Here is a 14,446-nt window from a genome sequence, read left to right as displayed (position 1 = left end):
TAGTGGGAATCGAACACAATTACTTTTACTAAAGTGTTCCTTGAAGATAACCTGGTACTGAAACAGATCATATTCGATTTGAATTCATATATGTCTATATAATGCTTAAATCTCCGATATATCACAAACTTGCAAGCTAGTAATTCATTTCCTATCAAACAACACTGTTGCATACTAATGGCTCCGATTCACAGGCTACATGCTCAACACGAGTAGGAAAATTGTTCAGCAGACCAATACTATAGTTTTCTAAATTATGACATGGAAAAACTCCAGCGGATTTGTCCTCAATATTTCAAGAGTTTCCAGACTCTTGTTGGAGATGAAAACGGTGCTGGCACCATATGGCTCGCGACATTGGCTATGGGTAAGTACCAAGAAATTTATTAAACTGTGACCAAAATATCTAGATTGCACAATATCTAGAAATATACTTCAAAAGGGCACTGAGCTCCAAAAAAAAATATATAGGGGACATACAATAACTCACTGCCCCTCATAGATTCACCGTTACATTTACACACGTAGATTTTTTATCATCTCATTAATATTTGAACATTTTGTTATATATGATGTTGTTTAGGGCCTTCTCATGAGGAAATGGTGAAGGTGAAGCATAAGGTTGTAGCCGTGGATGATGAAAGTAGGACTCTTAATGTCAGTATGATCGACAGAGATCTCTTGCGTAAGTATCCAAGATAGAGCAGACATTCATTCACTGCAACTCCAATAGTTACACAAGGACATGAGCAAAGCTGCTTAGTGAAATTGTCCGTGGAGTATGAGAAAGAAAATGAAAATGTACCTCATCCCCATGAGTATATGGAGTGTGCAGCTATCATGAACGTTGCAAAGAATGCATAATTTATACTGGTAATACACAAGCTGGCTATCTGTAATAATGATGCATAAATAAAACTCTTGGATCGATCGGATCCATTAAATAATATATGGTCGTGAATATGCCTGTATCATCTGAAGTAAAAAATGGAATATTGGATCCCTTTCCAGATACAAGAATACCCCTTCGTGAAATGTTGAAAAAAGGCATAAAGCATATATTATATACGTGAACTTAAAGAAAAACTTAGAAATTTCTGGAAGAAAAAGATGAACAAGTTGTAGTGAGTACATGGCCTTGCGGAGCCACTATATGAAATACAGTCAATTCTAGTACAGTTAGATTAGCACAGAGCTAGCTTACAAAACGGTAGTTTTTGTCCAGAACTTTCTTTGACCTCTTCTACTGGGTATTTAAGAGCTGGGGTGGAATTCAAAATCTCACAGATTGGGACTACTTTTAACTAATGTTAGCTAGCAGGAAAGACTTGTGTAGCTGAAATAAAAGCAAGTGTTTCCTCTTCGCGACAAGAGATCAAAAGCTACAACTCATCGCCTACATCGGACTCAGCTGCATCGTTCTTCTTCCGTGGGAAAATAAAGTTCCACAACTTGCTAAAGAAGGTGTTGGACTCTGGTACTTCTGCCTTAACGCTGCACATGGAGTGGTAGTCCTGCCCCAGATGGGGATTCACAATTCGTTCCTGCAACAATGTAACAATCAAATTTTCATGCATTGAGATTTAACATGAAAATGGCAACTTGTAATAACTGTAACCATCAGAACTACAAGAATTCACTTAGTGGTAGGTAGTACCTTGAAATCTTCAAATGGGCAGAAATCAGAGTTATCACAGCCCTAGAGACACGAAATAAATAAAAAATGGAGTCAATTTAGTTAAAGCCAGTGCCAAGGATAAACTACAGAGATTTACGACTCAAAAATTGCATTGATATTTAGTTGATCCGCTATCTCCTCCCAGAGACATATTCTCATTTTCCTTCCGCTGTAAAAATCCACATTTGTCAGAAGCTTGTTATTAGGAAATAATATATATGAGAGTCTATATTTAGGAGATATGCACATTAAGTTGTGAGAGTTATATTAGGAAAGTGTCTATGTTTAGAGTTTGATCTTAGTTAGGACAGTACTTTGAGTGATCATCAAGTTTGTGAGACTATAAATAGGCTATTGAGCCATAAGAATTATATACCGAATTATTATCAATGTAGTCTATTGCTTCCGCGCGTTTATGCTCTCCTCTCTCTTGCTCGATCCTTATCATGGTATCAGAGCGAGGTGAGAGGAAGAGAGAGGAGAAGGAGAAAGAAGAGAAGTTTCATTGTTTTTCGTTTTTAAGTTTTAAGAGAAAAGTTAAAGAAGTTATGTGAAGTTGTGATGGTTTAAAGTTGGATAAGAAAGAAGTTGCGTTAGGTTTTGAGAGTTTGAAAAAAAAAAAGATTGAAGATGTGAAGGAGTGGTGTTGGATACTCTATCTGTGAGAAAGAAAGAAGTTAAAGGTCTGCATGACGTGTTGCTGTGTTGGTGTGTCTTCACCAAGATTTGAGAGTTAAAAAAAAAATATTGTTGTTGTTACAACACATTGAGAATGAGTAAAAGAAGGAAAAAGTTGCTTCCCTATATTTGATTTCCAAGGATAATGGATTCGATGTGAAGTTCAGATGGAGTTTCATGAATGAAAAAGGCAAGTATGTTATTACTAATCAACATGACAAGGAGATGGTAGTGCTGTTAATGAATGTGATGCAGGAAGGTGTAGCTCAAGTTAGGTTTGGCTGGTGATTGAAGCGATTGAAAATATGGGAGGGCGCAAACACCAGCAAACATCAATAACATATGAAAAGGTGCTCTTACCGGCAAGGGGACTGGAACTTCATTGTGCATTACTTGTACGAAATATTTGCTTTTCTTGTTAGATGGACAACTGTATAAAGTCAACATATTGTTTCCAGCAAAAGGTGCTACTGTGCTGCACCTCCAACTACGTTTCTGTGGTGGCTTAGGAGGTAAGTCCAATGCTTTCTCACGTTGTATTCTTTTATATTCTGTTCATTCAGTAGATTACCCTCCATTAGTGGAAAATGTGTAAAACATAAGCCGAGAAAGTGAAAATACTAAGTATTTACTCAGAACTAAAGCATTGCAAAGAAATTTCACAGGCAGAATCCAAATATCTATATAGTCCAACTGCAATGGAAAGTTGGAGTTGAAAAAAACTCACCGTCGCTTTCACGAAACAACCCAAGAAGACATGAGAATGGTACCACAGTCTCAGCATGAGCAAATCGAAGTCGGGCCTTTTCATAAGTGCCTGGAGGGTGGTTTTCTAAAAAAAAAAATAGACAAGAAACAATTAAGGAATGATAACCGTTTAGCCCTTATGGACTGATGAAATAACTACAGAAAGAGTCTATAAACTAGCCAAAAAAAAATCATGAATTCATTTATTTTACCTTCATTAGCTATAATAGCTTCTTCCATGGACTGAACAACATCTTGAAGCAAAGGAACTCCCATACGATAATTTATTGATTTCCCATAACCCTTCAATATATATGCTTCTAAATCATCTGCCCATTCCAACAAAGAAACCTGCAGAAGCACATGCTTTCGCATGTCAGAAGTATGAAACTAACATACAGGAAACACAATTATCTTCTCTAAATTGCAGGATTGTTGAGTCCCATCCACAAAAAGTCTAAGATAGACCTTAACACTGAGAATGAATCATGCGCCTTGCAACCGAACCGAAATTGTAAAAAGGCGTGCCCAAACAACGGTTAAGATGTTAACCAACACTGAAAAAGTTATGACGAAGTAATGAAAACGGCTATTTCTCATATGTAACAGAAAGTTTAGAGGCTCAACCAAAAGCTACACACATGTTGAGCTACTTGAATCAAATCTTCACACAAAAAAGTATCTGACAAGCTCACCTCAGAAGGGGTAAAGAGACCACAAGCTTGATCAGTTATGTCCAGCAAAGATGCTTCCTGTAGAGTAGAGAAGAGAAGGAAAGAAGAGTTGCAATGAAATGCAGTCAGTGGAAGAAATACAACGGAATTTGCTTTCTCTCCGGTAATATAAAATCGCAAAAGACATTCTGCACACGAAGTGCTGATTGAGGAGTATGAACATAGATAATAGTTACCTGCTTGCATAGAAACCATAGTGATGCAACATCTTGCCTTGTGAAATTCATTGGGTATTGCTTAACCATTGCAGAAGCAACTTCATCCAGGATCGGTTCCTTCAGCTTACCAACAGAAGGTTCCTGACTTTTCCTATAATTCTGTTTCAGTTCAAAAACAATAATAACATAAATATATGAAGTTTGAAAAAGAGTGCACTCGCACAAACATAACCTTAGTTAAATTTATTGTAGCCATAGATGTAAACACCTATAACAACTAATGATGTCTTTAAGGCTGTCAGCATGAATTGTACATAAGAATTTTGCTTCCAGATGAAGCAGATAGCTTGGGGATACATGTATCACGAAAATCTCAAAATCAAAGAGGGACTACCTTGTAACTTTGGCAGATATCATGAAATCTCAACAACAAATCGCTTGCACGACTCTCACTGGTCACAGCGAAAGCCCGATGTTTCCCTGTTCCAAGAGTTCCTTTCCCATTAAACAACCCCATGCCAAATGCCACGGCACTAGCTGATGCTCGAGGAATCTGCAACATCAAACAAGAACACAGATAACATGAGTCATTTCTATATTATTATACAAGCAGTTACACCAATTCGATACATAAAAGCACAAGTCTGAAACCAGATGCCTAACCTGACTTGATTTCATCGTGTAAATATCAGGATGATACTCCTCCTTAAACAAATCAGGAAACCTCTCTCTCATTCTCACACCAAGTTGATACAACTCCTCCTCTCCTTTAATCACCAATTCCCCACCCTTCTTCTTCCCTTTCCACGGAGATTTCCACCCCGACAACCACCCAGGAACATTACCAGTTGAATTCCCTGTCTCACTCACAAATGCCTCCAATCTAGTAGCCAACCTATCCAACTCTTTAATCCGTTTCTTAGTCGGCGATCTCGTTCCATGCCTCGCCTTAAAAAATCAAATAAAAACTAACAAAATCAACACCAAGATTAAACCACAGATCAATCACAAATTTACAACAAGATTTATGTTTAAAAATTTGGGGAAAATTACCACGAGATTGATGTGAATAGGAGTACATTCATCTGGAATCTTAGACGCTACAAAACTATTATCAGCTACATCTTTCACAGCACCATAACTACAAGAACAAATTAAACTATGATTAGAACTCCTAATTGCTAATATGAAGAAATTGGGGGAAATTTAAAAAAAAAAAAAAACCTAGAAAAATTATTACCTGGTAACAGTAGAGAGATGTTGTCGAACATCAAAGGTTTGTTGATTTGCAGTTGATGATGATGATGAAGAAATTGATAAGAAGAATATGATCAAAATTAAAACCAGAGATTTTGCCATTGACATTTTTAATCCCTTTTGAGAGAAGAATTTGTGTCTGGGTTTATAAAGGTTTAAATCTGCAATTATTGAGAAACCGTTGAGGCGAAGTAATTGATAGTTTCAAGATTCGGAAATAGGGAACCGACTGGGTTTGTGTGTATTAGAGCGCCTTATATTATTTATAAGGGCGCCTGTTTCTGGTAAGAGCATGTGAGTTTATCTCTGTCATTTTCCGATGAGTCTTTTTCGGATGAGTCTAGTGATTCTAGCTATCTTTTTGCTTTTGTCATGTGATGTGGCCAATCTGGTGCCTAGTTAGCAAATTCGGGTACGAGGGAAGTTCCGGACAACAAACGTCCTAGTGTTACATTGATTCGGATAATTCGAATTTGTTCAAAAATATGGATTATGATTCGGTGTTCAGCAGTTGATAGGAACAGTGTGCGTACATATATAATTCAACTCGACACGTAAAAAATGACATGGGGTCCATCTTTTTTTATTTTGTTGTTGTGCATCTTCTGCCTCAGTATAATTTTCACTGAGCCGTGACTTACTTTTGTAGCAATGAAGGGTAAAAATAAAATTCTACGGGTTGTGAAACAAACGACATTTTGCGAGATCTGAAAAAAAAGAAATCGCACGTGTTCTTACTAGTGAGAAATAATAAGAACTGTCTGTGGGGTATGTATCAACCACCTACCTAATCTACACCACACGTTTGCCAGATCATTGCACCATATATCACCAAATTCCATCTAATTAACACGAATGATTTTTTGCAAGCTAATGAAAGAACGTGGTTACGATAACCAGCCAATGAGAGGGAGACTAAGCTCCACCAAAGCTATTTTTATTCAGGAATGAAGGATTTTATTCAGAAATGAAGGATGATGTTGAGTTTTTAGGTTTTTGATTGATTTCCTAACGGTAAGAAGGCAGACGTGTTGGACCACAGCTCACGCCTAGGCCCGGCCAAAAAGGTGAAAAGTGCTGGTGTTGGGGGTCGCGTCTGGACTATTTAATACGTCTACCGGGCCGGGCCGTTACTGGCAATGGGCGGTTAGGGTTTTTGTATATTCACCAAGGCACTTCCCAAAGGCAAGTTCCAAAACTTTAGGGAATTACTTGGAGTTGTAAAACATCACATTAAGGAGGAGATTGTTGAGTGTTAATGTAATGTTCAAATGCAATAGGAGTGTAAGAATATAAGTAGTAGTAGAATTGTATGGACAATAGATCTCCACATGTCATCTTATCTCTATGGTCTTATATTGACCATGTGTAGAGAGAGAAATTATTATGGAGAGAGTTTAATCAAAAACAAAAAGAGAGTGAGTAGAAACTATTAGTTTCCCACTCCATTATCAATCAGAATCCTTCAAATCTTCATCATAAATTCAACCAAATATCTAATAATTGGTATCTAGAGCTTAGATCTATTAGATTTGATCTTGGTGAGTGAAAAAAATCAATTTTTACCCATTAAATCTCAAAAATCAGCGACATTCAAAGTTTTTAAAATCTAGATCTAGAAAAGAAAAAACTCAATTTCTTCAATCAATCATCAACAAAATCAATGGCAAGTAGTAGCTACTCAAATCAATCCATTCAACAACCTTCTATACCACTTTTTCATGGAGAAAATTATAACTTTTGGGCAATTAAAATGAAAACCTTGTTCATGTCTCAAGAAGTGTGGGAGATTGTTGAAGATGGGTATGATGAAATTAAAGATACATCAAACTTAGATGAAGACCAAAAGGATTTACTTAAGGAGAGTAGGAGGAAGAATGCAAAAGCATCCATGTACATCCAACAAGGAGTTGGAGACACTATTCTACCAAGAGTAATCCATTTTCCTAAAGCTAAAGAAGCTTGGGATATTCTACAACAAGAGTATGGAGGCAATAAGAAGGTAAGAGAGTTAAAATTACATTCATATAGAAGAGATTTTGAGAATCTTAGAATGAATGAGAATGAATGTTTAAATGATTTTTCATCTAGAGTAGTTGAAGTTGTTAACAATATGATGATGTGTGGTGAGAAGATGGAGGAGAGAAGAATTTGTAAGAAGATATTGATGTGCTTGCCGGAAAAATTTGAACCCATTGTGGCGGTTTTGGAAGAGACTAAAGATTTTTCTACATTGAAGTCACAAGAACTATGGGCATCTATATAAGGTGTATGAGAGTAGAACGAGAAGTATAGACCCAAAGGTCTTCCCGTCCACCAGTACAGAGGTCCACGTTGTAGTGGCTTAATCTCCCCCTACACGTGGAGGGGGAGCATGTTGGAGAAACTATAAGATAGTCCCACATAGCTAACTCCTTAACCTAGATCTTAATATATAAGGGGTGGAGCCACTCCACTCATTGTCAATTGGTTTTGAGTTGGAAGCCCACACACTTCTAACATGGTATCAGAGCTAGGCCCGTATGAGAGTGGAATGAGAAGTAGACCCAAAGGGCTGCCCGTCCACCCGTACAAAGGTCCACGTTGTAGTGGTTTAATCTCCTCCGCCCTACAGTGGAGGGGGAGCATGTTGGAGGAACTATAAAATAGTCCCACATCGCTAACTCCCTAGCCTAGATCTTAATATATAAGGTGTGGAGCCACTCCACTCATTGGCAATTGGTTTTGAGTTGGAAATCCACGCACTTCGAACAGTTTCATTTGCCTATGTAAATGCACTATGTAGACTTGTATACCGAAACTCAACACAGAAATCTGGCCTCGAGGTTCCATATAAGAACATGCCCGCATGAGCTTCAAGGCTACCAGTAATGTTCTATCCATCTTGTCCGGCTCCTACTAATTTGGGAAGGATTTTGAGGTTAGTTATCTTAGTTATTCTATCCCCTTTTCTCTCCAACCGCAGCTTCAATGGAGGATGTCCAACACTGTTCAGGTACGAAACACCTTTTGCCACGGATTCCCCTTTTATATCTGTAACATTCCGCTGGAGCTTGACCGGAGGGAAACATCTACGAGCATGGCCGCGCTTTATATCTGCTGTAGAGGACTGAGCCTCACCAAACAATTTTGTGAATGACACGGTTTTGGTGTTCCACAATATTTAAACTCTCCACAAAACCGTGTCCTACAATCCCGCCAGCGTCCAACAGAAGGCCGGTGCTCGAACTGAACTTGGATTGAACCAAACAGAGCTTCACTGGGTTAAGTCTCCTTCCTAAAACTTAGCTTCATGTTTGTTTTCTTCATGTTTCTGGGGTTGGATACGTTCTACTAAGCAGTAGAATTTTCATAAAACCCAATTTTTTTAATTTGTGGTGAAGGACGAGATTTGGTTATTGCTAAGATCAACATTTTGTTGTATATGGATGGATGTTTAGTTATCTCTAATTAAAGCTTCTTAGTAGATACTGGTCAATGTGCTATTATAATGCTGTATCCTCATTAGTCAAGAATTGCTAGTTGCACACATGATTTCGGTTTGCACAACCTAGTTAGGAGCAAACAGAACAACACACATTCCTTTCAGTTCTAGTTAAGAATTCCCAGTTCCCCAAAGTCAATTAGCTGCCATGCGTCAGCAGCACCACAGGATAGTACTTTTCTCTGCAAAGAAATCTACACAAAATATGGAATAGACTGCGGAGTCATCCTATCAACATGTGTTGTAAAAGGACGGAAATTCAATTTCAAGGTACAAAAATGCTGGAATAGCTCAGCTGGTTAGAGCGTGTGGCTGTTAACCACAAGGTCACAGGTTCAATCCCTGTTTCTAGCGTGTTTGTTGCAACTTTAAACTTTTTTTTGGACTGGTACTGTGTCCTGCAACCTCCATGACTGCAAAAAAAATGTTACTCAAGCAGACAGCACCCACTAAGAAGATTTGAGGAAATAATTGAAATAATGAGTCGAATTGGCCATAGATGGACAGTCTCACGGCTTCAAATTTCACATGTAACGTTTATTCTGACGATTGTTTGAATCCAGTGTTCAGATAAAAGAAACCATGTTCATAAAGTGACGTTGCTAAGATATGAATGTTCTGAAATCCATAGAGATAAAGGCCATGCTGATAAATTATAATTGCCATCCAAAGAACTAGAAGAAACGATACAAGGAAACTAACCTGAGCAAGAATCTGCACCGTCTTTGCCATTGCTGCACTAGCTCCAATGGCAACCAGAGCTGTAGCTACACCTACTAAACCTGATTCTAAGAACAAAACACATGCATACGAAGGACTCCCAAGAATACAGACTGAACAAACAATGGAACTTGAATTATGGTGGTGATAGTCAGGAATAAGCTCAATGAGATTAGCAGCAAGATAGAATCCACAAAACATGTGTTCATTGCTTTCCATTAAAACACAGTTATAACCGTGAACGCTGGCCTATTGGAGTATGTTATACTTACAAGCTCACTAAACACAAAACAGAAACAACGGTAACAAGTTAGTACGATTAAAAGTATGTCATAATTTTATATCCTTCCAGCTCACGGACGATCCATTTCTTGTATTCAAAACCCAAAATACCAAAGAAGATCACTTTAGACAGCTTAGAATTAATGAATCTGGACTGACAGTTTTCAATATGGGCAGACCAGCACATTTTTCCCAACTGATAGTCGTACTCATGTCAGGTTTACCAACAGGAACTGGCAGATTCAGTTTGATCATATTTGTCATTCTCATCATCGCCCTCTCAACTGCTTCCTCAATTTTCTGTAGTGCTACTGGATCTTCATTGAAGTCGAACCCATTTTTCTTAAGCTCGCTCAGAATAATCTCCAGCACGTGCTTGTCACCACTTGTTATTTTTTCCTGGCACACGAGGTAAACAACAACCAGCGGTTAGTAGAAAATCTAAATGCTGCGGAAGACTCTCAAATAGACAGTGTAACATACCCAAGTACGAATATCAAAATATTCATCAACATCGATTGTGAGTTTGCATCTAGTGCGTGAGTTTTTGCCATTGGAAAAAGAGTCCGGTTTCTCCAAACAATCAATCATGCCGTTAAGATTTAGGATAGCACCTGAACTATCTATTATACTTCTTATACGATCTTTGAAAAATGAAGCTTCTATAAAACACATCTCTGTTACTCTTTCTCCTCTGGCTGACTCTGCATCCTCCTTAAGACGCCTCATTAAGGAGTAACAAAAATCGATCAAGTTGCAATAGCTCACATCATCTCCATCTTTGCATTCAAAGAAAGTATGTCCTCTGGGAATCTCAAGAACCTTTCTTATTATGGGCTGGGAGGACCTACTGTTTTCTCGAAACTCGTCATGCCCGCAAACATACTTGAAAACTACCTTTGTTAGGTTGGACTCAGGAAATTTGTTCTGTTACATGGTATCATAGTACAGTAAGTAAGAAAGGGAAAATCAAAAATTATGATTCTCGATGACAAAACAATCCCAAAAGGGAAAATAAAAATAAAAACTCACCTGGGCAACTGAATCACTTGGATCTGATTTTGAGCTGGAGAAGAAACAAAAATATAAAATCAACTTACTGTAAAAGAATTTGTGGTAACATTCATGGTAAAGGGAAAGAGTTGTAATCACCAGAATGCTCTAGTACCCAAACTTGAGGACATTTTGCCAGATAGTGAATTATTCCATGGGGTGTTAACATTCCTAAACACCTGAATGCAGAACACCAAAAGAAAAAAACCACAAACAATTATGAACAGGCACTGACATTAAAGATTCAAAATGAGATACAAATCAAATTCTATTCGCACGTGTAAAAGGAACAACAGAACACCGATGGATTCAAGCTAGATCATGCAGTCATAAATTACTAGAATTACATTGTTGATAGAGGACATAGTCACAAAAACAGCATTACTTCAATGAATGAAGAAAACGAAACTTTCTGGAAGCTAACCAACACCGTACTTACACCACAGAGAACACTTCCATCATAGATACAAATTCAAGAGACACGCCAGCCAATACAACATGACCGTCTAGTGGGAAACTATAAAATCATACCAGACAAGAGCTGATGCAGCCTAACCAAAGCCGTAGTTACATGGGGGGTCTCTGTATAGTTGTTACAAGTAAGTGACCATATCAAATTAGCATAACCAGGGCAATTGATTGTTTGTGTGGCCGTAATTGGACCCAAATCAAAAGAAATGCTACTCCAATACCATGTAAGAAAGGGAATATAGCGACAAAGGAAGGGGAATTGGTTCCATGAACCATCTCTATGCGCAAGCTTCACAAGCAACATGCATTGAAGTAATTTCTAACTTACTTCATTGGATGAGCAAAACAGAACTTTCTGGAAGCTAGCAAACATCATACTTTACACCACAGAAATACTTCCATCATAGATACAAATTCAAGAGTTACTTCTGCCAATACAAGAAGACCCTCTAGCCATAGCTACATGAGATCTGTGTATAGTCATTACAAGTTAGTAACCCTATAGCAGTAGAAGGACTTAAATCAAAAGAAATGATGTTCCAATACCGCAAGAGTATAGGGGCATGAACCATCTCTATGTGCAAGCTTCATAAGCATTGAAGTAATTTCCAACTTTTTACCCTCCATCTTGGTTCTGAACTGAACTCGAGGGACAATATCAATCAAGTATGATTTACTATTGGAGCACATCCAATTTCGCAAAATTTTATCTCTCTATAGCGAAAAATCCTATATACTGCAGTCAGCTCACTGCCCGATAAATCCCTAAAACAGAAATCATGCCCCCATTCTGATAATTTTACACTAGATCACTGAATGTGATGTCTAAGCTTGATGTAGTATGTAAACAACAATTTAAGAACCCCTAAGAATTGAAACGTAAAAAAGCAATAAGATGCAGTAAAAATTACTGAATGAAACCCCAAAATTGGGTAGATGACATGAGAACTTACAGATTCAAAATTACTTGTCGATGTTTTGCCCAATAGTGAACTACTGCTTGAGGTCTTCACATTCCTAGACACCTGAATGCAGAACACCAAAAGAAAAAACCCACAAACAATTATGAACAGGCATTGTCATTATTGATTCAAAATGAGATGCAAAATTAAATTCTATTCACACATGTAGAAGGGCGAACAGAAAACCAATAAATTCAAGCTAGATCATGCAGTCATAAATTACATTCTTGATTCAGGGCATAGTCGCAAAAACAACATTACTTAGTTGACGAGCAAAAGGTAGATTTCTGGAAGCTAGGTAACACCGTACTTACACCACAGAGTATACTTCCATCATAGATACAACTTCAAGAGATACGCCTACCAATACAAGAAGACCCTGTAGTGGGAACCTATATATAAAAGCATACTAGACAAGAGCTGATGCCTAACGAAAGCCATAGTTACATGGGGGTCAGTGTATAGTTGTTACATGCCAGTAATCCTATCGAGTCAGTATAACCAGGGAAACTGATTGTCTGTATAGCAGTAATAGGACCTAAATCAAAAGAAAAAACAAATGCTGCTAGTACCTCGCAAGAAAGGGAATATATTGACAAAATCATGAACCATCTTTATGCGCAAGCTTCACAAGCATTGAAGCAATTTCTAAGTTTTTACCCTCTATCTTGGTTCTGAACTGAGCTCGAGGGACAATATCAATGAAGTCGAGTTTACATGTGGGAGCACATCCAATTTCGCAAAATTGTATCTCCCTATAGGGAAAAATCCTACATAGTCCATAGATTAAAGAGTTGCTGAGTATAAACGAAGAGGAGTAGAGAACTTCAATGAGATTCAGCCTCTCTCTCTCTCTCTCTTGGTAGACAAAGAGAAGTTACAGAAATGGAAAGCGCGCTCAACTCACAGCACAATAAAGCCCTAAAAACAGAAATTGTGCCCCATTCTGATAATTTTAGACTTTGTCTAACTAATGCAATCAGAACCCAAACAACACAAGTACAAATTACTGAGTAAGATGTCTATGCTTAATGTAGTAAACATCAACTTAGCAATAATGTAGTACTTAACCATACAACTATACAAGAGATACGTCTGCCAATACAAGAAGACCCTCTAGTGGGAATCTATAAAACCATACCAGACGAGCTGATACAGTTTGTACATGCCAGTAATCCTATCGAATCAGTATAACCAGGGCAATGCATTGGTTGTATAGCGGTAGTAGGACTTAAATCAAAAGAAATGCTGTTCCAGTATCCGCAAGCAAGGGAATATAGCGACAAAGGAAGGCTCTATGTACAAGCTTCACAAGCATTGAAGTAATTTCTAACTTTATACCCTCTATCTTGGTTCTGAACTAAGCTCGTGGGACAAAATATCCATGAAATCGATTTTACAAGTGGGACGAGCACGTCCAATTTTTCCTGTAGGCATAAACCTTACATAGAGCACTCAATTCATTGCACAGTAAATCCCTAAAAACAGAAATCATGCCCCATTCCGATAATCTTACACTTTGTACAAATAATTGCTTCAGAAACCAAAACAAGATACTGAATTACTGAGTAAGATGTTTATGCTTACTCTACTAGAGGGACCACATCCTATTTCGCAATACTTAATCTCCCTATAGGGGAAAATCCTAACTCACTGCACAATAAAGCCTTAAATACAGAAATCGTGCCCCAATCTGATCATTTTACACTTTGTCCAACTAATGATTCAGAACTCAGAACAACACACTAGATTACTGTGCTTAGTAAACAACAATTTGAGAATCCCTAAGAACTGAAACCTAAAAATCAATACAAAATTACTGAATGAAACCCCAAAATCGGGTAGAGTAGACAACTTACAGATTCATAAGCAGCAGAAAGAGATTGACTGCCACGGCGAGTTACAGCTTTGAGCAATACAGAAATCGCCATTAGTGCCACCACCAGTAACCAGTAAATTTGTAGGGTTTTAAGAAGACTGGAGAAGGAAGGGGTTTAGGTAAAGGGTGGATTTGAGGAAAGTACTGCTGATGAAAATTGAAAAATGAAAAAGAACAAAGACTCTAGAATGAGGCAGGCGTACAGACAAAATTCAAAACAGCTTTGTGAAAGGGTGCCATTACAAACTCGTTTTATGCTGGGACTTTCCAATTTTCTAAGCCACGTGGCTTGCCAAATAGGCTTCGCTCGCCACCGTGGAAAATCGGTATAGCAGTGTGGTAA

General features: G+C 38.0%; 2 protein-coding genes, 1 long non-coding RNA gene and 1 other non-coding gene across 4 annotated transcripts; 2 read left to right on the top strand and 2 right to left on the bottom strand.

Moving 5' to 3' along the window:
• Positions 1 to 143: 143 nt before the first annotated feature.
• On the top strand, positions 144 to 947 carry LOC113329214. Its single transcript, XR_003349747.1, has 2 exons — positions 144 to 367; positions 584 to 947. It is a non-coding gene; the product is annotated as an uncharacterized LOC113329214 (long non-coding RNA).
• Positions 948 to 983: 36 nt separating this feature from the next.
• Positions 984 to 5,414, bottom strand: LOC113329213 (multiple inositol polyphosphate phosphatase 1-like). Its single transcript, XM_026576179.1, has 11 exons — positions 5,236 to 5,414; positions 5,049 to 5,136; positions 4,659 to 4,943; positions 4,390 to 4,548; positions 4,014 to 4,154; positions 3,799 to 3,855; positions 3,316 to 3,454; positions 3,084 to 3,188; positions 2,717 to 2,907; positions 1,658 to 1,699; positions 984 to 1,544 (listed from the first exon to the last, which is right to left on the bottom strand). The coding sequence occupies exons 1-11, from the start codon at positions 5,358 to 5,360 to the stop codon at positions 1,383 to 1,385; spliced, it is 1,494 nt and encodes a 497-aa protein (XP_026431964.1). The 5' UTR covers positions 5,361 to 5,414; the 3' UTR covers positions 984 to 1,382.
• A 3,602-nt stretch (positions 5,415 to 9,016) lies between these two features.
• TRNAN-GUU lies at positions 9,017 to 9,090 on the top strand. The gene has a single exon. It is a non-coding gene; the product is annotated as a tRNA-Asn (tRNA).
• Positions 9,091 to 9,640: 550 nt separating this feature from the next.
• Positions 9,641 to 14,330, bottom strand: LOC113329234 (chaperone protein DnaK-like). Its single transcript, XM_026576194.1, has 6 exons — positions 14,084 to 14,330; positions 12,216 to 12,287; positions 10,891 to 10,970; positions 10,771 to 10,804; positions 10,222 to 10,665; positions 9,641 to 10,137 (listed from the first exon to the last, which is right to left on the bottom strand). Exons 1-6 carry the CDS (start codon positions 14,153 to 14,155, stop codon positions 9,859 to 9,861), a joined length of 981 nt encoding a protein of 326 aa, XP_026431979.1. The 5' UTR covers positions 14,156 to 14,330; the 3' UTR covers positions 9,641 to 9,858.
• Positions 14,331 to 14,446: the final 116 nt, after the last annotated feature.

The sequence above is a fragment of the Papaver somniferum genome, unplaced genomic scaffold (genome assembly GCF_003573695.1).
Source record: "Papaver somniferum cultivar HN1 unplaced genomic scaffold, ASM357369v1 unplaced-scaffold_115, whole genome shotgun sequence".
Lineage (NCBI taxonomy): Eukaryota > Viridiplantae > Streptophyta > Magnoliopsida > Ranunculales > Papaveraceae > Papaver > Papaver somniferum.
This window is presented reverse-complemented; position numbering and strand designations above follow the sequence as displayed.